At 40.1% G+C, this 25,756-nt stretch overlaps 1 protein-coding gene across 3 annotated transcripts; it reads left to right on the forward strand.

The window, feature by feature from the left end:
• Positions 1–1,777: 1,777 nt before the first annotated feature.
• LOC144688867 (MOB kinase activator 3B-like) lies at positions 1,778–20,219 on the forward strand. 3 transcript variants are annotated; one of them, XM_078555869.1, is made up of 5 exons: positions 1,778–1,851; positions 9,269–9,390; positions 12,770–13,331; positions 14,446–14,648; positions 19,086–20,219. In XM_078555869.1, exons 3-5 carry the CDS (start codon positions 12,890–12,892, stop codon positions 19,113–19,115), a joined length of 675 nt encoding a protein of 224 aa, XP_078411995.1. In that variant the 5' UTR covers positions 1,778–1,851; positions 9,269–9,390; positions 12,770–12,889; the 3' UTR covers positions 19,116–20,219. The 3 variants fall into 3 exon arrangements, with proteins under 3 accessions (XP_078411995.1, XP_078411996.1, XP_078411994.1); XM_078555870.1 differs by lacking the exon at positions 9,269–9,390; XM_078555868.1 differs by lacking the exon at positions 1,778–1,851 and having other exon boundaries at positions 9,256–9,390.
• Positions 20,220–25,756: the final 5,537 nt, after the last annotated feature.

The raw sequence follows: 25,756 nt of genomic DNA on the forward strand, positions 1-25,756 counted from the left end.
CTTGCACTTGAAGGCCCTGCTCCAGGTCACAGCAGCATTCAACATTCTTCACTCATTAATACTGACTTGCCGGGTTGTCTGGAGAGTTTTACTGAAAGATGGGCTAATTAATACTAATGAGATCAGTTATAAATCAAATTGAGTTTTATATACAGGTACATAAATGAACAGTAATAGTTACTGTGAATTTCAACTTGTTTTGCAACATCCATGGTAACATTAAAAAAATACATAAAGATTACATTTTTGTTTAGTAATTTCTCAAACTTATTGTAACTAAGATTGAGTGGAGGACTGCTGCGTCTGCCTCCCTTACCAGAGTTTTCAGACCATTCCGGACTGCAGCTTCTGGTTTAACATCACCAATTGGCCATTCCTAAACATTGAATCTCTGGCCTGACAAAATTTGAACATGATTCCTTCAATCTCTACTTGTTCTTCAGGTCTTTGTTGTGATTCAGTATTGAGCAATTAGCAATTGATTTGTCCCAGTGGTACTGTACAATTAAATGCCTGAACATTCAGCAGATATTTAGTAATAAGCAAGTTGATGAAGCCAGAGGTAAGTCTTAGAGACCAGATGAGATTGGATGTAGAAGATGGGAAGAAATGAAAGATTTAAATGAGACATAGAGATAAGTGGGAATGATCTTTACCTTAATGACAAAGAAATGAGCTCATATCAAGTGGAAGCTAGAAAAACATCTTTACATAGGTAGTTAAAATGTACAATTCAAGAATGGCCTGAGCAGCTTCACTGAAAGGACACCTACGCAATGATAGCTGATCTGATAATCCTGCCAACTATTTTCATATAGCCTGTTGCAAACATGTCTTTTCATGATCATATGTGTGCAATTTGAAACCAGATTTAAGTAGGTGGTATTTAGAATTGTATAATCAAATTTGGTGTGTCCAAACAACTTTTCCATAGGGCCCCTGCAAGATAAACACTGCTCCTTGTACACTTCTCCATCACAAACCACTTGAATTAGTGATCTTTGTTTCCGTTCAAAGGAGAATTGATTGCTTAAAAAGCAAGCTGGAAAGTGTAATTAGAATAGGTGACTTATGGCTAGAGTTTACAATAAGACAAGCAATTCAACCTGACAAATATTTATTATTCAGAAAATAATGTTTGTTCTCTGATCTGAGTCAGAAGGTTGTGAGCTTAAAATCACACTTCAGGACTCGAGTACAAAAATATAGGCTGACACTCCAGTGCACTACTGAGAAAGTGCAACACTGTTGGAGGTGCTGTCTTTTTGGTGAGATGGATAAACCAAGGCCTCATCTGCCTTCTCAGGTGGATATAAAAGATCCCACTATTGTTTTGGATCAGAGCAGGAGAGTTATCCCTGGCGTCTTGGCTAATATTTATCCTTTAATGTGGGAGCTTGCTGTGTGCAATTTGCCTGTTGTGTTCCGACATTACAACAGTGACTACACTTCAAAAAATACATCATTGGCTGTAAAGTGCTTTGGGATATCCTGTGGTGGCGAATGACGCTATATAAATGCAATTTTTAAAAAAAGAATCATTCTCTTTTCCCTCAAATTGCTTATCCAACCCATTCAAATCTTGAAAATATCTTTGCTTCCATTACTTGCGCCGGTCATGCATTCCACAGCCGCCTTTGCAAAACACAGGGCGATGCAGAGTCCATGGCCCAAGCATGTTGTTATTTGCCTGTTGAAGACGCTCTGCCTCTTTCCCTGGGCGCATTGCCCTGGCTGATCTCCAGCACTGGTGACTACAACTCCCGGCGGGCATCGCGGCCGGGCCGGGGCGCATGCGCAGTGTAGAGGACGGCGGAGCTCGGGGCGGCAGAAGCATCTGCGAGGCCGCGGGTGAGTGAATATTGGGGGGGGTGGGAGCGGCGGCGGCGGGTGAGTGAGGGAGGGAGTGAGTGAGTGAGGGGGGGTCGGAGTCCGGTGGGAGTGTTGTCGGGAGGAGGGAGAGCAGGAGGAGCTTTATATCTAATGGAAGGACATGGGGAGATGGTGAGGGTGACCGGCCGGCGGGAGGGCGGGTCAGGCTGGAGCTGGGGCTGAGGAGGGGCTGTGGGGGGGGTGAGTGAGGATTGGGGGAGGGGGGGGGATCGGTATAATTAATTAATCTTTAATTAACTAACGATTTGCAGCATCTGGTGGATGGGCGGGAGTCATGAGGCTCTAACGGCCCCGCTCCGTCTACCTGCAGCGCCCCACCCGCGGCTGACAGGACACGTCCATCCGGCCATCGCTCAACTCAACTCCCTCCCTCCCTGCGGGAGACACTGACCCCGCTAAACCCCCCCCTCCCCCCAACCTCGCCCCCCATACCACACATCAACCTGTCAGCAGCAAAACCCTCACTCACACTCCCTCCCTCCCTCTGGGAGACACTGACCCCCCTAAACCCCCACAACCTCCCCCCCCCCCCCCCCCCCAACACATCAACCTGTCAGCAGCAAAACCCTCACTCACACTCCCTCCCTCCCTCCCTCCCTCCCTCCCTCTGGGAGACACTGACCCCCCTAAACCCCCACAACCTCCCCCCCCCCCCCCATCAACCTGTCAGCAGCAAAACCCTCACACACTCCCTCCCTCCCTCCCTCTGGGAGACACTGACCCCCCTAAACCCCCACAACCTCCCCCCCCCCCACACATCAACCTGTCAGCAGCAAAACCCTCACTCACACTCCCTCCCTCCCTCCCTCTGGGAGACACTGACCCCCCTAAATCCCCCCCAAACCCCGCCCTCCCCACAACCTCCTCCCCCCCCCCCCCCCCCCCCATCAACCTGTCAGCAGCAAAACCCTCACTCACACTCCCTCCCTCCCTCTGGGAGACACTGACCCCCCCCCCCCCCCCATCACCCTGTCAGCAGCAAAACCCTCACTCCAGGGCCTCCCTCCCTGTGGGAGACACTAACCCCCCCCCCCCCCCCACATCAACCTGTCAGCAATGGCAGGGCCACAGCAGCAAAACCCTCACTCCACAGCCTCTGTCACATTGCAGACATCACAGTTAGTTATGTATGGGAAGCCTTTATTTAAAAATAAATAATGAACAGGTTATTTCCTGCTGTTTCTTCTAATTACCAGGCAGAGATTTATAACTGGCTGTCATCTGCAGATAGCCTGAATTCAGGCAGGTCGGTTTGTCTGTGGTAGGAATTACACCCTCTGATCACAGCCCTGTTTACGCCAGCTAGACCTGGTGGCTTTTATTTAAGCAGCAGGAGAAAATAGATTCTTGGACTCCTCTCTGATTTATTCTGAGTAACCCAGCAGAAAATCCACAATAATATGTTGTGTGGAAGTTTGGAAGGAAAATAAAATGGTCGTCACTGGGTATAAATGAATGTTCTGCTATGAGAGGCAAAAGCTGAATCTATTAACAAGGCTGAAACAGGACTGATTCTGGTTTTTAAAACCTCACTAGATACAGATAAGCTTTTTATACTGAACCAAAATAACAAGTACTGTCTAAAACAGTTTTCTGAATAAAAACAAGCAGAGGGCACAAGCTGATGATGAGACAGAAATGAATGAAAACGGTTTAATTGGATATTTTATGTGAATTGGCTGATTGGCTCTCTTTCTCCCTACTTTCATGTTTTAAAGATAAACTATGAACAGAATATTTTACATTTACAATAAAGTTAATTGTTTTGTCACTCCAGTGTTAAATTGTAACTAAATGCATTTACACGGCCAGTTGAGGATATTTTCCTTCCAGGAGTCTGGGTTTGATTTAAACCTGGGTCCGAGAAGTGAAAGACTAGTGTTTAACCCACTGCACTATACAATCCTGCTGTGTTTTTACTTTTCTTGCCACATAACATCTTAAATGCTGAAGAAGTTTTTGCAATGTGTGTATAGAAGTAATTAAATAACTGGTTGAGCTTTAGGACTGGTAATATATTAAGATTAATAATTTAACTGATATTAATTTAAATAGGATGACTTACCTACTGCCAGAAGCCAAATACAAGAGCAGTAAAGCCAAGTAGTTGCTAATGTACTATTTTATTTTAGGTCAGTCACGCAGGCAGTGTATTTCAATATGGCCTAATCTGCCCCACAATAAACTGATGGTTTAGTGCAAGGCTGGCTTCCTTGTAATAAATAGAGTAATTAGAAATATAGACAAATAATGACCATTGTTCTATGTTAAAGGAGGGAGGTGTCATAACCATAGTCTGATTATAACTAAAATGTTTGACCCAAAATGTTAAACTTTCTGAAGTAGGAGAGATGTCTCTTTAATACAATAGGAAAAACAGACAGTGAACTCTCGTTTTCTCTACCACATCCACCCCCCCCCTTTCTTTCCTGGCTTACATGGTAAAATTAATAATTGACTATGGAGAAATAATATACTGTTGCATGTCTGCAGGTTCTGTGTAGTTCTGGTGTATAGAGTTGTAAGAAAGCAAGATTACTTAGCTTCAAAAGCACCATATCTGAATTTGTTATAATTGAGAATCTCTAAAACAAACATTGGTCATTACCTGCCTTAGCTTTGTACTCTCAACCTGTATTGAACTTCGATGTCAATGAGAATTTCTGAAGTATGGTGCAGAAATAACGGCTGAATTTCATGGTCAGCAGTGATATCATCAAGCTGGGTGAGCAGCCAATCACATCAAAGTATTCTCGGACAGCAAACCAGGAAGTGAAAACCACTGAATCCCTTTTTGTTTATAATTTTTAAATTTTACAGGTAGTGAAATAAATGATTGGGTCATACATATGGGATTAAGGTAGAAGCTTAATCATAATGGAGAAATTTGAAATTCAGCAAATATAAAATTACTCTTTCAGGGCCAGTGAAACTCCTTAGCAGTATTTATGAACTTACTTTGCCATTAAAAACTCAGCTACACATCATTCAACAAGGTGTAACTTTTCAAGGGTTTTTACTGTGAGACTAAGAGTGGAAGTTCTCCTCAGTTTAATGATTTCTAATTGATTGCAGTCTACAACAGCATGTCGTCTGGAGTAGAGTCACTGACATAAACTTCTGGACTTCTGCATTCAAATGCATATATGCGTACAAGATACTGAAGGGGTTTGACATGGTAGACATTGAGAAGTTGTTTCCACTGAGTGGGGAATCCAAAACATGGGGCTCAGTCTCAGGATAAGGGACCTATCATTTAGGATTTAGATGAGGAGAAATTTCTTCACTCAAAGGGTTGTGAATCTTTGGAATTATTTGCCCCAGAGGATTGTGGATGCTCCATCGTTGAATATATTTAAGACTTAGACAGATTTTTGGTGTCTTAGAGAACCAAGGAGTGTGGGGAGTGGGTGGAAAAGTGGAGTTGAAGTCCAAGGTCAGCCATGATCATATTGAATGATGGAGCAGGCTCCATGAGCTGAATGGTCTACTCATGTTCCTATCTCTTGTGTTCTTGTGTATATTCCAGACGTTGCTGTCAGCTCAGAAATCAAAATCTCAGCAATAATTTATAATAAAGCTGTAGCAGTTGGTGGTTAGGAGCAAGCAGTTGATTTCTGGGTACCTGAGTACCTGGGCATGGAAGCTGATAAAAACAGTTAGGGTTCCCTCTCCAGATTGCTATCCAATGACTTTGGCTGGAAAATTCATTTGTGGATGTTGGGTAAAAATAGATTTTGCCTTCCATCTTGGCTCAAACATTGAGCGTCCGCTTTGTCAAGATACCAGAGTTCTTGAGTTGCCTACACCTCAGCATGAGTGGCTGCCTTTCAGAGGGTAAAGAAGAAAATTGGATGGGGCTGCAAGTGGGGAATCTCTTATAAATCAACTACTTTGAGGTACTAACACTAATTTTGTATAGAAGAGTAGGGATATGAATCATATTCTTTGGCGGATCAGGTGATTATGGTTTATAAACTTGTTTTGATTACTGACAACTTATATCCTTGACTTTATTCTCTGGTTCATTTAAATATTGTTTATACTTTTTTAAACTTGGAAGTGACATTGTCTGCAGTTTACATTGGAGGGGTTCCAGTGTGCCTTAGAGCCATGATGCCTGTACGAGGTTACTGTCCAGCTGTGTGACGTTTTTACTGCAGCATTACAGCTATGCTGTAGTAAGTTGCTGGAATATTCTTTTTTATGTTCAAGTACTGCAAAGTACCCAAGTTTGTTTTTTTCCTCTCTATTGATTTGTTGAAGCTGTTGAGTGGACCATGTCCTTCTAACCCATGACTTGCAGGACAAATTAGGAGTTGCATAGAGTTGGAACAAAATATTTTTACCGAAGGTCAGTGCACCTCCTTCCCTCTGTGGATCATAGCAGCATGCGTCAAATATGTACAAGACAGTTAAGTATAGGGAGCAAACTCTATTTGTTTTGCACAGATGATCAGTCCATACAACACAAAGGGTAGCAATTCAGTTTTCTCTCACTCCTCTATCTCATTTAACCCTGCAACTTCACCCCTTTTTAAACACTGGTTGCTTACCAACAACTGATATTTTATGTATAGACAGTTCTTTGGACTGTCAACTCCTCATAACTCCCTTATGGGATACATCCTGTCTTATAATTATTTAAAAGCATCTATACTTTGCTCTAAAGTTCTTCATTAATTACCCATGATTGATGTCAGTTCTGGCCAGTCTGTCCTTGCATTCCACTTGATAGCCAGAAATCTAGAGTGGAACAGAACTCCTTGTTTGTATTCCAGTTTCACCTTTCTTTGTTTCCCAACGTCCTGGTGAATCAATCACTCTCAGTTACGATAGTTCATTATGGCTATTAGAGTTCATTATTAACTCAGTTCTCCAACAGGGCCCAGTTCATGTAGCATTTATATTCAGGCATAAGGCAGTTCATCTTTAAGATGCCCTCTCTCATCACTCCTCCCCAACCCAAAAAGAAGTATGAAGATCAACATTACAGAGCCTATAGCTGCCAAAATTCTCACCTTCATTCAGTTAGCATTACAAATAATTGTTCTGTTAATTAATTTAACACATTTTTACCTGCGCTTTTTCTGCACTGATGGTTAAATATTAACTCTCATTCTTGACTTCAGTTCTTGCTCCCATTGCTGATTTTACACAGCCCGTCCCTGAATGCATTGACTAAACTAAAACAGTAGACTACACGCTTAAAGCAATTTATTTGGATTAGTGATTTGGGACATGCTGAGGTTGTGAAAGGCACTGTATAAATAAATGCAAATTCCTTCTTTCTATTGCCTATCTCTAATTTAAAATTAGTGGGGATTTGAATTAAAATCCCAAGTATCGATATCGCAGCACTGGAGAAATGGTGCAATTTCTGTTTGAAATACAGTGCTGTAGAGCTGGGTCTCCTATCCTTAGTGATATTGCTTTATTAGAAGGGAAATATGACCGAAGTATTAGCTGACCTTTGTCCCAGCATCCCTCCACCTTTCACACACATTTTTATATTCTGAGGGAGATAAATTTCTAGCCTTATGCATGCATATACACAATAATTATACATCTTAAATCATTTTCCCTCCTCCCACACCCTTGCTTTTATTTTCTTCCTGCTACAGTAACCTCCCAAATGCCATAGATTCACCTTTGACTTACTTAATGCTACTTTATTTACTCTACTCTATATATATTTATATATATATATATATATATAGATAGAGAGAGAGAGAGAGAGAGAAAAAAGAAAACCATCTGTTTAAGATTACCTTTCTCATTTTCTTTATCTCCCTTGGCTGATGTGTAATGAAAGTATTTCACCACTGTTTGATGCTGCCAATGTGATTATGCTGAGGTTGGAAACTTTTTGTATTGGGTGTGAAGTGAAACCTTAACAATGTAATGTTTTTAGGAAGGGTGGGGAATCACTAGTTCTTTTTATGATCCATGAAAAATTTCTCAGTATTTTAATTAAAATCCCTATACCCTAGTGCCCATACACTTGCTGAGTTTATTTCCAAGATTTATTTATTTACCACAACGACTCAGCATGTCCTCCCAGCCATCTTAAAGCATTGTCAGCACCAACATGCAAAGTGTGTAGGTCAACAGATTGTTGAATTAATGACAGGGTTTGTATTTGCCCCTGCAAAGACTGGCAACCATGGGAGCAGAGAGTGTGTCTGACACAAGGTGCATAGTAACGTGCAAGAACACAAGAATTAGGAGCAGAAGTAGGCCATTTGGCCCCTCAAGCCTGCCCCGCCAATTAATAAGATTATGGCTGATCTGATTGTGGCCTCAACTCCAGTTTCTTGTCTACCTCTCTAAAACCTTTGACTCCCTTGTTTATCAAGAATCTGTCTAACTCAGCCTTAATGAGTATCCACAATTTTAGTGTGCGGGGAGCATAATATTCCACAATTGGATATCAGCATGAATGAGCGTATATTGGAGGCATTTGCTCCCCAGGGGAGCTTCTAAGTTGGAATTAGCTTTCTCAGCAGTTTCCAGGAGATGTTTTTTGTAGAGGGTCATACCCAAGTAAATAGGGTGAGCATCATATTTAAGAAGTTGACCATTTAGGTTGAGCTCATGAGAGGCACTAGCATTATACAAGTGAAAAACATAGCGCACAGTCTTTGTGGTTCTTGGTTGAAGACGCCATTTCAGGCATTACTCAGCTGTAAGTTTTTTTTATCATTAGTGTGGTCTCTAGGGTGTGATTTCCACAATATGGCCACAGCTAAATCATTAATATACAGATTAAAAAGGGTTGGTGCTAGGACTGACCCCTGAGGGAGGCCATTAAAATGGTATCTCCACGAGCTTGTGTGGTCATCCATGTATGACTCCAAAACCCATAGCAGTACTTCAGCCAAGCAGATGGCTAAGCACAGCAGGACTCTTGATATTTTTGCTAGTAGGTCAAGATGAAATATTTGGTTGTCTAGGCAAGCTGCAGATTAAAGCATTCTTTAGGGCAGCCCAACTCTAAAATGATTCAGTAAATCAAGTGGTCAGTTACTCTGATGCTATTTCCTCTCAACGATTGGGCTGGGTATTTTGTAGCAGCAACAAAGAAATGAGCATAGTGTAAACCTGTTGAACAAAAAAAAAATAGCTCTTCTGAGAAACATTCCAGCTGGGAGTTTCCCTAACTTCCCTAGAATAATGTATTGAAATGACATGTGGGTTTCCCCATACCTTCACTCTCCACAATACATTATTCATTTAATTGGGTAAGAAAATCTGAACTATATAAATAAAGGAACCAGGAAATCCACACACTATTAACAAAAGCAGCCGTGCAGTGTATAAGCTGTTTGCTGGATCTTTTTAATTTCAATTTATTGTTACAAATTTTATTTAGAAACATAAAGGAGTATAATATTAATCTTCAGAAAGGCGATAAACATGAAGATATTTTCAAATGAAATATGAATGGTTGAAAAAAACCTGGCAGTGGTGGAAGTGAATCATTTGCATAGAAAGGTAGGTGCTTGTATCATTTCAAAGGTGGGGATACTATTTCTCATCTCTAGAAAGTTGTAATAGAGTTCTTCGATGTTAGTCAAAAACCTAGATATTCCGGTAAAAAGGAATTGACAGCTAGGAACAAGTTGGCTCCTGGTTTGAATATAAGATAGGGGCAAGTTTAAAATATCTGATCAGAACTTCGCGATGGCTTCAGCTTTGAAGCCATGTAAACCTGGTTACACTTTAAAATTTACTTACGATTTAGTGGAGATTTTTAAAAAATTTATATGCTGAAAATAAAAGGCACATAATACATGCAAATTGTTGCTTAAAGAATCACATTCAGAAAGATCTCTGAACTAAAAGAATGTTTGCAAAAATAGAATGTTGCAGGCGATCTGCCAGAAGAAAGAGCTTTAAAATTGTTACTTCAGATACTGAAGCAGTCCATGTCCAAATACAGAAAGACCTGGACAATTTCCAAGCTTGGGCTGACAATTGGCAAGCCACATTCATGCCACATAAGTGCCAGGCAATGGCCATCTCCAACAAGAGAGAATCTAACCTTCATCCCTTGATGTTCAATGGCATTACCATCACTGAATCCCCCACTATCAACATCCTGGGGGTTACCGTTGACCAGAAACTGAACTGGACTAGCCATATAAATACTGTAGCTACAAGAGCAGGTCAGAGGTTAGGAATCCTGCGACGAGGAACTCACCTCCCTCTCCAAAGCCTGTCTGCCATCTACAAAGCACAAGTCAGGAGTGTGATGGAATACTCTCCACTTGCCTGGATGAGTGCAGCTCCCACAACACTCAAGAAGCTTACACCATCCAGGACAAAAGCAACCTCACCAAGGCTCCTTAGGCAGCACCTTCCAAACCCATGACAGCTACCATCTAGAAGGACAACGGCAGCAGATACATGGGAACACTACCACCTGGAAGTTCCTCTCCAAGTCACTTATCATCCTGACTTGGAAATATCTCACTGTTCCTTCACTGTCACTGGGTCAAAATCCTGGAACTCCCTTCCTAACAGCACTGTGGACTACACCACGTGGACTGCAGCGGTTCAAGAAGGCAGTTCACTATCACCTTCTCAAGGGTAATTGGGGATGGGCAATAAATGTTGGCCTAGCCAGCGACGCCCACATAACCTAAATTATGTTTTTTTAAACTTCTACATGTTTGGGCATTCAATAGTTATCAGTAAATAGCTAATGTACAATAAAAATTAAAGTCCAATTGCATGAAAACGAGAATCCCACTTCAGGAATATGACTAAAATGCTGCTTTTATTTTTTCATTTTAAGTTCATTTGTAATTAAGTTTTGAAAGATCCTTGCTGCACGTAGCAAAATACTTGTTTTCTGACTAACCCAACGTTTCCAGAACCAAGATAAAAGCAAAATACTACGGATGTTGGAAATCTGAAACAAAAACAAAAATTGCTGGAAAAACTCAGCACGTCTGACAACATCTGTGAAGAGAAGGACAGAGTTAACATTTCGAGTCCGTATGACTTCTTCAGAACTAAAGAGAAGTAGGAATGTGGTGAAATATATACTGTTTAAGGTGGGGGGTGGGTCAGATGAAGCTGGATAGAAGGTCAGTGACAGGTGGAGGCAAAGGAGAGATTGCTAAAGATGTCATAAACAAAAGGTCGAAGGGGTGTTGATGGTGGTGATACTGGCTAAAGGAGGTGCTAATGGTGACATTAAGAGTAGAAAGCAGGATGAGCAAGTGACAGATGGCCTGGGTGTGGGTGGGGTGGGGGGATGGGACGGTGTGGGAGAAAAGATCAAAATAGGTTAAAAGGTGGGGATAAAACAATGAATGGAAATAAATTTTTAAAATAATAATAGAAACAGGTGGGGGGAAAATGTATATATAGAAATTTAAAAATAAAAATTTGAAAAAAGGGAATCAAAACGCAGACTGGGTGACCACTTTGCGGAATACCTTCGGTCTGTCTGCAAGCATGACCCAGACCTCCCTGTCGCTTGCCATTTCAACACTCCACCCTGCTCTCATGCACACATGTCCGTCCTTGGCCTGCTGCAATGTTCCAGTGAAGCTCAATGCAAACTGGAGGAACAGCACCTCATCTTCCGACTAGGCACTTTACAGCCTTCCGGACTGAATATTGAGTTCAACAACTTCAGATCATGAACTGTCCCCTCCATCCTCACCCCTTTTTGATCCCCTTTTTTCAAATATTTTTAAATTTCTATATATACATTTTTCCCCCACCTGTTTCTATTATTATTATTTTAAAATTTATTTCCATTCATTGTTTTATCCCCACCTTTTAGCCTATTTTGATCTTTTCTCCCACACCGTCCCCATCCCACCCACACCCGGGCCATCTGTCACTTGCTCATCCTGCTTTCTACTCTTAATGTCACCATTAGCACCTCCTTTAGCCAGTATCACCACCATCAACACCCCTTTGACCTTTTGTTTATGACATCTTTTGCGATCTCTCCTTTGCCTCTACCTATCACTGGCCTTCTATCCAGCTTCACCTGTCCCACCCCCTTAAACAGTATATATTTCACCACATTCCTACTTCTCTTTAGTTCTGAAGAGTAATACGGACTCGAAACGTTAACTCTGTCTTTCTCTCCATAGATGTTGTCAGACCTACTGAGTTTTACCAGCAGTTTTTGTTTTTGTTTCCAGAACCAAGCCATAGATCACAGTATGGGGAGAATTAGATGTCCTAAACTTCTCGCACTACTCAAACTGTGGCCTAACATCTTATATAAATTCAGTTTAGCTTGTTTGCTGAACTGTAGCTCAAAGTGACACATTGTGTTCAGAAGAGATGGGGTGAAAGGGGAGAAAAGACAGGAAAAATAAACTGTCTAGTGCAGTAACATAATTTTTCCTGTATTCTCAAGTCATCTGCCATGCATGTATGCATGACATGCAGTGACATGCTTCAAGTTAAAAATCACAAGGGAAGTACCAACAGTGAATGTAAATCCCCTTAAATTCCTTTAAAGGTGCAGGACTCTACTTGTTTGCTTTTGTTCAATTTAAGAAGTTGAAAATGAAACAAGTGCTAATCTCTATATACATTGGTTTATTTAAGAGCAGCTCTGTCACTATTGTAAAGTAAATAATTTTTGAATGTATTATAGACTGTCGTGTATTATAGACTATCTAATGAGGGTATGTGCTTCAGTGTGATTTGTATGTTCTTCCATATGGGGCCCATAAAAGGGTTAGAAAAATGAAGACTAACTTGAAATACTACAAACCAAATTTGTGAAGTGTCGTTGACTGGGATAGATAAGTTTTGCTGATGACAACATAAAATTGTACTGTGATAATAAATTATACTATGACTCAAGTTCTGTTTTCCACATTTTTCACAGAATTGAAGACTTGTTGAATGCAAGCAACTCTACAACACATATATTTTAGGTTTGCAAGCAACATAAATTGCCTTGAGTGCCAGCCCTCTATTGTGAAGATTATCGTTCTTGCTGCTTTTCATGGACCATTGCAAAGATTTTAATATGGCTGTGGCCTTGAAACAGGTGTTCAATAAAGACAAGACTTTTCGCCCCAAACGCAAATTTGAGCCGGGCACGCAGAGGTTTGAATTGCATAAAAGGGCACAAGCATCGCTAAATGCCGGTCTAGATTTGAAATTGGCAGTGCAGCTCCCTTCAAACGAGGATCTCAATGACTGGGTAGCTGTACATGTGGTAGATTTTTTTAACCGTATTAATCTGATTTATGGAACTGTATCAGAATTCTGCACTAATAGCACATGCCCTATCATGTCAGGAGGACCTCGATATGAATACAGATGGCAAGATGAGGATAAGTACAAAAAACCTACTGCACTGTCAGCACCACAATACATGAGTCGCCTTATGGATTGGATTGAAACCCAAGTGAACAATGAAAACATATTTCCAACCAATGTTGGTGAGTTGAAACAATCAAATACTGCTATTTGATTTTGCTTTTTGTTTATTCTTTATCAATTTTCCCTGAGAAAATGTCATTTTGCACATCTCACTAAGGCGCAACTGTATCAATAGGCCAAAAGAAATGGCTTCAGTTTTTTGTATGGACTTTGTAGATGCCAGGTATTAAGTGACTCAGTCACCTTAGGAAAATCATTGATTCTATTTAAATATAGATTGATGGAGGAGGGGGCAGCTGCATTGAAGCCTATACACACTACATGTGAATTTATGAAACGATGTCTGATGACAGAAACTTTTAAATTTCAGTGACGTTGGTTGACTCGCTATTATTTCAATATTGATCTCTTGATTGCTGTGCCCTTATGTTTAATCCTATGTAACTTTAAACGAGTTGACTGCTCTGTGTGAACGGACAATTTGGTACAATTCACTTTGTTGTCTGTGTGTTCGTCAGACTGGAATATAACCTGTTACTGCTGCTGTAAATAGTACGTAGACCATAAACTAATTCTACACACAAAACCGAAAATGTTGAAAGTGAAAATGACCAGTAGCTCTATCAGCAACCATCAACATTGAAACAAGAGTAGGCCATTCAGCCTCAAGCCACTTTCGCCATTCAATTAGATCATGGCTGATCTGTACCTTGACTTCATTTATCCACTTTGGCACTGTAACCTTGCATAACAAAAATCTATCAATTCTGGTTATGAAAATTTCAATGGACCTAATGTCAACAATCTTTTGGTGGAGGGAGTTCCAGTTTTCCAGTACTCCTTTGTCAAGTTGGACTTGTGCTGTTATTGACTTAAAAAAAGAAAATCCTCCTTAAATCTGAACGTTTGAATCCTGCAAGACTCTATGTTCTGTTTGATGAAATACTAGATGAGAGATTGATCAGTATCACAGTGGCTCAAGCAAATTTACTGTAAAAAGTGCAGGTTTTCATATTTTATTTCTAATCTTTATTCACTAAGTACACCTAAACTGCACCATGAACTTCAAATGTACTGTAAAGTTCCTGTCTATGCTATATGGATATGTTGGGCTATTGGCACCATTTAGCACTAGCAAGAACATTAACTTATATGTTCTTTCTTTTCTCTCAGGCACTCCCTTTCCTAAGAATTTCCAGCAAGTTTGCAAGAAGATCCTTTCTCGCCTTTTCCGTGTTTTTGTCCACGTGTACATTCACCACTTTGACCGGATCAGCTTTATGGGTGCAGAAGCGCACGTTAATACCTGTTACAAACATTTTTACTACTTCGTTAAGGAGTTCAATCTAATAGACAACAAAGAATTAGTACCCCTGGTATGTTCCTTTACAGCTAAATTTACCAGTAAGCTTTGTTTGATAGGTTTTTTTTTAACAGAGCAATGCTTTCTGGTCTGTTAGGCACTCTTTTTAGAAATTTTAAGCCCAGTGTAATACAGTTTATAGGGGGATAATAAAATGATGCTTGTGGAAAATGGGACTACATTATGGAGGGTGGTAGGAAGCTGAAGGTGAATTAATGAACTCTGAGTATAATGTTTGTAGCTTTGGAAATGTCTTTAATACATCACAGGTTTAAACATTTTTGATCAGACAGGTACTTGAACTGCTGAGTATCTACACAGATAGAGTTTTTGTTTGCACTTTTTGAGGTTTCATTAGTGAAGCAGATACCTTTTTAAAACCACCTGACCTGATGTCTCTTTATGTGGCTCAGTGTCAAATTTTATTTGATAACACTCATGCGAAATGCCTTGTTTTATTACGTTAAAGGTGCTATGTTGAGTACAAATTGATGTTAATCCCTTAGAAAGCTTGAACTCCTAGTTGGACAGCAAATGAAAAGCTCCTCATAAATACCTGGTGAGCAGCAAAAATTGGCATAAATTATGTGAGTATATTACCACCGCCCTGATCACAACATTGGTGAATATTGTACCTCACTGATGGTTCTACCAGTTGGATATGCAAGTTATCGCAACAGCTTCCAGGTTCACTGCAACCCAACAACATACTAGTCAGCAAAACAGAATCTCATCATATTCATGGAACCATAAATATGAGATAGTCACTAATAAATCTAGGAGGGAAGTCAGAAGACAAGTTTTACCTATAGGGTCAAGAGAATGTGAACTCACTACTACAAGGAATAGTTGAGGTAGATGCATTTAAGGGGAAGCCAGATGAACACATGAGGGAGAAAGAAATAGGAGGATAGGTTGATAAGATTAATTGAAGAAGGGTTGGGAGGAGGATCATGTGGAGTATAAACACCATGATGGACCATTGGGGCGGAATAGCCTGTTTCTGTCCTGAGATTCTGTATAAACACATGAACAGTCAAAAGAAGCATTTCTTATAATCTAATAAAGTTGAATTTATTGATTAATATCCTGGATGGCACTGAAACCATTATTCAGCAGAGGTGCAGTTGTTGTATAGATGTATTGAGGATATTTACTTTCTCCCAATGGTGAGTAAGCACCTCTTTATATAAAAAAGGGCTTGCAAACCTGTTTACTAAATTACTTTGAAGCAGTAAGTTGATGTTGCATAAAACCAGATGAAATAGACATGTCCAATGTGTGACTTTAATTGGGCCTCCTAATGATTGGAAAAATACTTTTAATAGCCATGAATCCAATATGTGAAGCCTTCAACAATTGTATTAGCAACTACAATAATTATATTTTAAATTAAGAACATGCTTGGAATGAGCAGCAGATGGATCAGCACCTGAAAGAAAAAGATAGCATCAAGTTACAACTTAATACTTCAGTTTAGAAATGATGCTTCCTGGTAAAGATCTGCCTTGCCACAATTTACGATTAGTATTTTGTATTAGAGGCTCTACTGCTGTGAGATAGCAAATGACAATTCTACAGGAGCTGAATTAGCAATGGAATTGATTAAGTTATCAGTGCATATATTTACTCCTTAACCCCCTCTTAAATTATGTGTCCAGATCCCAAATGACAGATTTTCTTGTTTATCTATATTAATTATAAATTTTGTTAACGGTAAATTGATGGCTAGGCCTTATTCCCTGTTTTTCACTGGGAAGGTTTCATATACCACATAATGGGCAGAATTTAGCCTTTGGCTGGCGGGCGGGCAGCCGACCCCCACCGCCGAAATGGGGCCTGCCGCCATTTTGAGTGGGCGGGCCAATTAAGGCCCGTCCAGCGGCCTGCCCGACAGGAAGCGCTATGTGCATCCTGTGCGGGGGGTGGAGGGACCCCCCAACTGTCAAAGTGCACACTGCTCCCTGAGGCAAAGTCCTGTCTCAGGGAGTTTAGTGAAAGGTAAGTAAAGTCAAAAAAATAGAGACATTTTAAAGTTATTAACATGTCCCCCTCATGTGACAATGTCACATGAGATGGGACATGTTGATAACAAACTCATAAAATTTATTAAATTTTTACAAAACGGTAATGAAACCTCATCCCGCCAGTGGATGAAGTTTCATTAATAATCTACAGGCTGCTGGGGCTCCTGGCCTGCCCACCAGCCTTAAGGTTGGCTGGGTAGGGCATTTAACTATCTTAATGGGCCTGTCAATGGCCTTAATTGGCCATTGACAGGTCAGCGGGCGGACAGCTGATTTCACTGTCCGCCCGCCTTCCTGAAAATTTAAAGGGACCGGGATGACGCCGGGGATTCCTCCCGATGTCATCCCACGTCATTTTTCCCTCGGCGAGCGGGCCCCGCCCCCAAATCACCAATGGGAAAATCCTGGCCAATGAGAGAATTGTTAATTAAAATTCCAACAGTGAGATGGCCTCTCAGCATTAAATCTGTGGATTAAAGTAATTCCAAGCTTTGTTAAATGCTGTTATTTGAGTATGTTAGTTAAGGTATGCCCCTTATTGTCCTATCACCTCATACCATCAATTCCCTTTCTTGTGTTGATGACCTGAAGAAGATACAAAGTGCACCAGGTAGTGTTTCTTTTTTTGCTACCTGGTTTCTTTTAATTATATCTGCATTCGTCTTTGTATCATTGTAAGTCTCTCTACCTGTGTAATTCTGTTCCTGCCTCCTTCTTTGACCGACATTTTAGCAACAGCCTTACCAACCAGAAGGTACTGTGGATATTTCTGTGGCGATCTTACCATATAATAATTATATTACCAAGACAACTTCTGGTTGTTAAAACTCCTACCTTTGTGTTTATGTGACAATATATTATTATATTATTGTTAACGTGATTATAACTCTAGAGCTTTCAAGTCAATTAGCCAGTTATTAAGTGCAATTACAATTTGCTAGCCAAACTACCAGGTCAGACATCTTCAGGAGTTTAAAAGTTTCGCTTCAAGAAAGGATGAACTCTCGTACTGCCCTTGAGAAACTTTTGCTGGTTCTTTGATAGTTGATAGGTCTGTGAAATGTATTTACATTCTGTAAAAAAGCTACCTCTTTTCATTATATTTTCTGTCTCTTCACTTGGCACCCTCGTTGTCCAAGGGCCAATTATCATGACTTTCCACAAATCTCGGTGCCATGATATTATAGTGTGGCTAGGAGAAGAGTCAGGCCTCAAGAACTACCCCAGCCAGTATGGGGATGGAACCCATGCCGTCAATATTATTAAGCATCATGCTCTAGCCAATTGAGCTGACCAGTTCTGCTTCAGCAAATTAACAAATATTTTAATCACCGTGTATTCCAAAAGTCAAGTTAAGCCCCCAAGAAGGCTTCATTAAATGTACAACAAAAACAAAGATAAAAATACCTGGAAAAACTCAGCAGGTCTGACAGCATCTGCGGAGAGGAATACAGTTAACGTTTCGAGTCCGTATGACTCTTCAATAGAACTAAGGAAAAATAGTTTACTCTTTCCTTAGTTCTTTTGAAGAGCCATACAGAGTCGAAACGTTAACTGTATTCCTCTCCTCAGATGCTGAGTTTTTGCAGGTATTTTCATTTTTGTTTTTGTTTTGGATTTCCAGCATCCTCAGTTTTTTGCTTTTATTTCATTAAATTTATGATTGGCTTGTAGGGCAAGAGAAGAAACATTAATGCAAACCATTCAGTTACATTGTGATTTATTATTCTGGGGCCACAGGATATATTTGAAGTGGCAATTACTAGTGTTATAAAAATAAATTACACTTTAGCCTTGCAATCCTGGGAAAAGATTTTTGTCATGAAAACATTCTGATTGATTTTACTTCTCTTTTGCTACTTCCTCTTAACAGGTGTTTTGCACGCTGAGGCAGTTGTTATCTATTGAGTTTAGTGAGATTGGCTGCATTTGTTGCAGTTCCTCTTATTTCATATAGTAAATCATGTGGCAAAAAAGAAATGCTAGAATTCTTGGGTGTAGCTGTGTTGGTACTTTCCATTAACGTCAACAATAACTCTGGAACTTCCCATTTGCATATTGTTTGTCGTTGTTGTGATTTGTAGTTTCAAAGCACAATTCAGAAAAAGCATTTCATACTGTTCTCAAATAAATTAGGATATCTAAATCATATTTTTGTTTTACAAAAGAACCATGGATAGACCATGCATCCCATTATGCCTGTGCCAGCTGTTTGCTAGAGCAATCCAAAACTAATTGTACTGTTTTGGTCACTCCCCATAGCCCGGTTTCTTCCTTTGGTTTTAGATAATATTCTCTCAAAAGATGCAATCTTTGACTCAACTCCTCTCTCTGGAAAGTGTTCTGTGTTCCAACAAGTCTGCATAAATGTTTCCAGACCATCATCGCCCACTAAAATACTATTTTGTCTGTTCTTTTAACAGAAGGAGATGACTATGAAAATGTGCCATTGAAAAGGAACTCCTGACCAGTTATAGAAGAAGCTGTTTCATCCATATTGTTAATGAAATAGTTTCTGTTATACAAAAACATCCACTTGAAAGAGAAACTCTGTCCTGTTCCAAATAATTATTTACTGATGTTGAAATGTGAAAGATAAAAATGCCTAGCATGGAATTTTCTATTGACGCACAGAACTGTAATGTTTGCAGAAAATTTCAAATGGCACGAAAGCACCTACCTGGAGGGCAGTTAATTGTTTAAATTTCATAACTATAAATTACATGATTCTGTAGCTATATTGGTGCACAATATGAAGAGAGAATTATAGCTTTTGTACAATAATTATTTTGCTTGATATAAAGATTTATTGATATTTTTTGCAGTTAATTATGAGTAAAGCACATTTGAATGTTTGAGAGATGAAAAGGCACTATATAAGACAAGATAATGCAAGTTTTTTTTGTCCATGCCTTCAGAAATGAATATTTCAGTATGTTTACGTTACTCGCACAGTGAATATTGCTGATATGATAACAGGGTCTGGCTGGTGCCAGAAACTTTTTGCAAAATCAATTTGCAATATTCCTCTCAGATTTTGCTGTTTTAGGTTTCCTGAACAATTTAAATCTGGTTTAAATCAGGAATAATAAAAGTTCTTTATAAAAGAAATGACTTATCTCGGTACAATATCACAGTACAATCAACAGTGCTAGCTCGCAGACAATAAAATCTGTAAATTTAGTCCTGATATGGTACATAGAATATTTGTTCATTTGGTTCTTCCAACTGAACAGAGAAGCTTGTGGATTTTTTTAAAACTATTTAAAAATGAATGATATACTTTTTTACTGGTATTTCTTGTTTAAAGCTTTAGTGTTCATGAATGCTATAATATGATACAATTTTTCATAATTTCTGGGGAAATCTGTGGTGTAAGGAAATTCTCTTTAAATTTGTTATATTTTATATCTTTTATTTAGTTTTGTACATTACATGATGTGCTTTAATTTCTTACTGTCTGGATTATTTGTATAATTTTCTTTGCACTTAATTCTTTGAGGGTGTTTGCTTATAAGATTAATGTGTAATGTTATTAAAACATTCACATCTTAAAATTTTCCTCCTCATTCTTACTGTTGCATGTTCTCTCAAGGGGTGTTTTTTGCAATTGTTCTTAAGGGAACTTGAAAATACCCACTGCTTTTGTGGGAATGAGTGTGAAATAGAATATACATCATAAGATGATGATTCAGACCTTTTAGAATCTCCGGGCTTTCACTAGCTATTACCTTTTTGTTAATTGCCAGGGACCACTCCCAATGAACTGCGTTCCTTCCAAACCAAATTATAAGATCATGAACTTTTGCTATATACATTTATAGGGATGCAATTTCTGTTATCATTTAAGCCATTTCTGCGTTGGTTTCCCTTCACAACAATTCTTATTGTAGTCCCAATAGTGCTGTGTCTTGCGATAGATTGACTCCTTACATTGCCTACCTTATGAAGCGGTAGGAAACCCTGAGCCATTTACATAGTTGGGCATTATTTAAATGCAATGGTTGAGCTGCCAGAGCTAAATGATTGCTCACCAATCAGAAGCATAGAACATCTGCACTTCCTCTGTAGAGGCTAAGTAAAAGATGGAGGGAAGGGGGAATCTGTAAGAAGGTCAGACATTGGCGGGGGAGTGCAATTTCTGTGGGATGTGGAGGAACACTACTGGTACTTTGAAAAAAACCAAAAAATGCTGGAAAAACTCAGCAGATCTAACAGCATCTGTGGAGAGATTTAGAGTCCATATTACTCTTCTACAGAGCGCAACTAATGATACTTTGATGCTGAGCAGCTTCCAATGATCCCTTTAGGAATCGCTGGCTAGACCGCTCAATACCAAATACCAGTCAGCAGAGCTAGCTTGACATATACTCCTCCCATTGGTAGTAAAAAATTGCAATATAATTATATCAACATTGCGGGAACTTGATTTTCATGGACTGATAAGGGACATCCATTTCAAGCCTCCCACTAAATGGACATGGCAAGATTTGTGGTATGTTATGACACAGCCAATGGTAAATGCTGAGCCGTTCAAATCCCAGAGGGAAACTTGAGACAAATGTCACAACTCATTTTCAATTTGTATAAATTTTGAGATGCGTGTCTTGAATTCAGTAGCGATAAGACCACCAAGTGTTATAGGTTTTTATAAAACTAGATTAAACAATTATCAATAAGAGAAATGATTTTAAGTGCATACATAGGGCAGAATTTTCCCCCCTGACAGGGGGAAGTTTAGGAGCGGGCGCATGGAGGCGCGCCTCCGATCGGCGCCTCCGATTGGGGGCATTTCACGTGGGCGGGCCAATTAAGTCCCACTCAGTGTGACATCCGCTAGTAAGTGCTAATGCGCTCCCTGTGCGGGTGGTGGGGGGGGGGGCGTATTCCCTGAGCCAAGAGTGTGCTCTTCCGTGTATGCGCGCGTAAAAGTGCACTCATCTCCCTGAGGCTAAGTGCTGCCTCAGGGAGATCGGCTCCACAATAAAAAATCTTAAAAATAAGAAAAAAAAAAATTCCCTGACATGCCCCCTCATGTGACACTGTCACATGAGCTGGGACATGTCCATCACTTTCAAAGACACTTCTATTACATTTTTTAAAACCTACATGAAACCTCATCCTGCCTGTGGATGAGGTTTCCTGCTTTTTCCAATGCCCGCCAGGGCTCCTGGCCTGCCCACCAACTTTATGGTTGGACGGGCAGGTCCACTAATTACAGCTGATTCTGCTGAGCCCCTGCTGACCTGAAAATTGAAATGGAGTGGGGTGACGTCGGGAGTTCATTACGTGTAGGTGAGCGGGCCTCGCCCTCCACTCGCTGGACTGGAAAATCCTGGCCATAGATCTACAAATTGCTACTGTGATAACTTCTAAATCTCCTAATCAATCTAACTCCCAGTTACACTTTCACTAAGGCAACAGTAAGACACAGAGGGCAGAATATTATGCTTGGCATATGGGTGTGCGCCTGACACGCCCATGTGTAAAATGACAGGATGACGTGGGGCGTGTGCCCCAATGTCATCGCGCAGTCTTGTGATATTTCGTTCAGCGGGCAGGCGCTGGAGCCGATAATTAAAAGGCCTACATAGGCCATTAATAATCTAATTAAATTCAAATTTACGCTGCCCGTCCAACCTAACGGTTGGGCTGATGAAAAGGCCAAGCAGCCATTGCATTTTTTCGGAAACCTCATCCACAAGCAGGATGAGGTTTCCTAAAGCAAACATTAAATAAAACAATTATTTTTGAATAAAAAACATGCCCCAGCTCATGTGACAGAGTCACACAAGGGGACATTTTATTAAATTTTTATTCTCTTAGGGCAGAATTTTCCCCCGGTTGGGGGGAATGTTCAGGAGTGGGTGCGCCTCCGATCAGTGCCCCCAATCGGGGGTGCGCTGCCATTTTATGTGGGCGAGCCAATTAAGGCCCGTCCAGCGTGACATCTGCAAGGCAGCGCTATGCACTCCCTGTGCAGGCGGGGTAGGGGGTGTATTCCCTGAGCCGAGAGTGCGCTCTTTCACGCATGCGAGGGAAGCACTAAGTGCTGCCTCAGGGAGATCGGCTCCACAATAAAAAATCTTAAAAACAGAAAAAAAAAATTTCCCTGACATGTCCCCTCATGTGATACTGTCACGAGTTGGGACATTTCCATCATTTTTAAATACACTTATATTAAATTTTTAAAAACCTACATGAAACCTCATCCTGCCCGTGGATGAGGTTTCATGCTTTTTCCAATGCCCGCCAGGGCTCCCAGCCTGCAGGATTGAAAAGAAATTGAGTGAAGTAAATTATTTAATAATTTGGTTTTGGTACCAGGAGAATAGGCGAACTCCAGTCCAACTAGACTTAATGATATCATTTTGAAACATGAAGTCAATTTCTTTCTGTACTTGTGATAACTTTGCCAGTTTTAATCTGTAAGGATGTTGCCTTACTGAAGATGCAACTTCTACAGACACACCATGTTTAGCTAAATCTGTCCTCCCCAGTTTATTTCCACAAATAGCTTTGTGTGGCTGTAATGGCTTTTCCAAATCACTTTGACACTTGTCTGGAAGGTAACTCAATATTACATTTAAATTTCCAATTCCCCCTCATTATCCAATTTTATTAGAGGAAAATCAATTTCCAAATCCTGCATTTCTACTTTTTTCTCCTTATCTACTGTCACTAACACCTCTTTTTGGTCCTCTTCCCTGTCAAAGTACTTTAAAGCATATTGACTGACACACCCTCTGCTTCTTCCTAAGTACTTATTAAATAATTTACTTCACTCAATTTCTTATCAATCCTGCAAGGCCCACTAAACTTTGCCTTTAATGAATCACCCAATTCTGATAACAGAACTAGCACTTTCTCCCCAGCAAAAAAATTCCGAGCTGTAGCTTTCCTCTCTGCCTTCATTTTCGTCACTTGCTGTGATATCTTTAAATGTTCCCAAGCCAACTCACATGCCCTGTTTAATCTCCCTCTGAAGTTTGATACATAATCCAGGAGAGTAGTTTCTGAATTTTGATCCACCAATTTCTCATAAATCAATATCAGTGGTCCCATTACCTCATGACCATAGACTGGCATGAAATAACTAAAACCAGTCAATGCATTAGGAGTGTCCCTAATAGCAAATAACAGAAATGGAATTCCTCTATTCAATCCTGTGGATAACCCTGACTGTACACTCTCATCATAGTTTTTAGAATTTGATGCTATTTTTCCAAAGCCCCTTGTGACTCAGGATGATAAGCTGTTGATTGTTTTATCCCCAAACTGTTCATTACTTCCTTAAACAGCTGTGGCATAAAATTTGAACCCTAATCTGATTGTATTTCCTTAGGTAAACCATATCTTATAAATATTTAGTTAACTCTTCCATAATCTTTGTTGTAATGTTTCTCAAAGGTATCGCTTCAGGAAATCTAATAGACACATCCATTATTGTCAGTCAGTACTGATTTCCACTTTTAGTCTTAGGGAGGGGTCCTACTCAATCAATCATGACCCTAGTAAAAGGCTCTTCAAATGTTAGAATTGGAATTAAAGGTGCCAGCTTAATCACTGCTTGTGATTTCCCTATCACCTGACACGTGTGACATGTTCTACAGAATTTGACTACATCCCTATGCAATTCAGGCCAGCAAAAATGTTTCTGTATCTTTGCCTGTGTCTTTCTAATTCCTAAATGTCCCCCCATTGGAACTTCAGGAGCTATCCTCAGAATCTCATTTCTATACCCAAATGGGATAACAATCTGATGTACCTCCCTCCAATTTTCATTTGCTGAAACATTATACGGCCTCCATTTTCTCATTAAAATATGACCCTTAAGGTAATAACATTCTGGAATACATTCTGCCTCTGTTTCTGAGTAAGCGGTCTGATATAAATGTTGAATTTGCAAATCTTTTTTCTGTAACCCCACTAACTGTCTGGTTAAACACTTCAGCTGAATTGTCCTCAGCTCTGTCTTCCTGAACAATGTTATCAAACACTGTCAGTTAATTGGATTTCAACACCTCCTTCCTGCCTTTGAACTGCCTGCCCTTCCTGTTTTTCTTGTTTCAACCTATGAGCTGGTGATCTCATTGTCACACAATCTGAAAACAATCCAGGATGCTCTCTCTGTAGCACTTCTGTTGAAAACACCACTACAGGCTGCTCAACTACCATAGGCATCACCCACATTTGTGATCCAGTTATATCATTACTCAGAATAAGTTGAACCCCTGCAACAGGCAATTTTTCCACCACCCCAACAATCACCTCACCTGTTTTCCATTTACGCTTTAAATTTACCTTCCATAATGGAATAGGTTTAGCATCTCTATGAATCCCACTAATTATCACCTGTTCCTGCAATGCTCCCACTCAACAACAAATGTCACTATCCCACAGCATTAAGGATTGACTAGCCCCTGCATCTTTTAAAATTTTACCATCTTTACTACTCCACCCTGTACGCATGGAAAGACTTTCCCTTCACACACAAAATTTCTGAACATTTCTGCAACCTGCTCCTCCGAATTCTCTTGGGTAAATGGTGAACAAATTCCCACTCCTTTACCTGTCACTGATTCTCTCTGTTTTACCTGTACACAAACCACTGGCTTTTCCTGTGCCTGAACCTCAGAACCCACAGTACTTATAATTCCAGAACTTTTCTGCACCCCTATAATTCCAACAGGTTTTCCCTGCAATTTCCAGCACACTGACTTCATGTGTCCAAATTTATTACAATGAAAACACCTCAATTTTTGAATGTCACTTCTACCCTCAGTACCTTCCTTTTTATTCTGAGAAAACACTTCCTGGGAATTTCCAGCTACTCCTCCTCTTCCCCGATTACCCACCTTCCTTTCACCTTCTTACTTTCTATCATTTTTCAATTTGAAAGGGCGATGAAAGAAAGGTTAATCTCTATTAACTAACTCATATCATCGGCTTTCTCTGCTGCTCGTCTTATCGTTTGTACCCTCTGTTCCTCCACATGAGTTCTCACTACCGAAGGAATTGAATCTTTAAATTCTTCCAAAAGAATTAGTTCTCTGAGAACTGCATATAGAGTCATAGAGGGTCTACAGCACAG

The sequence above is a fragment of the Cetorhinus maximus genome, chromosome 13 (assembly GCF_964194155.1).
Source record: "Cetorhinus maximus chromosome 13, sCetMax3.hap1.1, whole genome shotgun sequence".
NCBI lineage: Eukaryota > Metazoa > Chordata > Chondrichthyes > Lamniformes > Cetorhinidae > Cetorhinus > Cetorhinus maximus.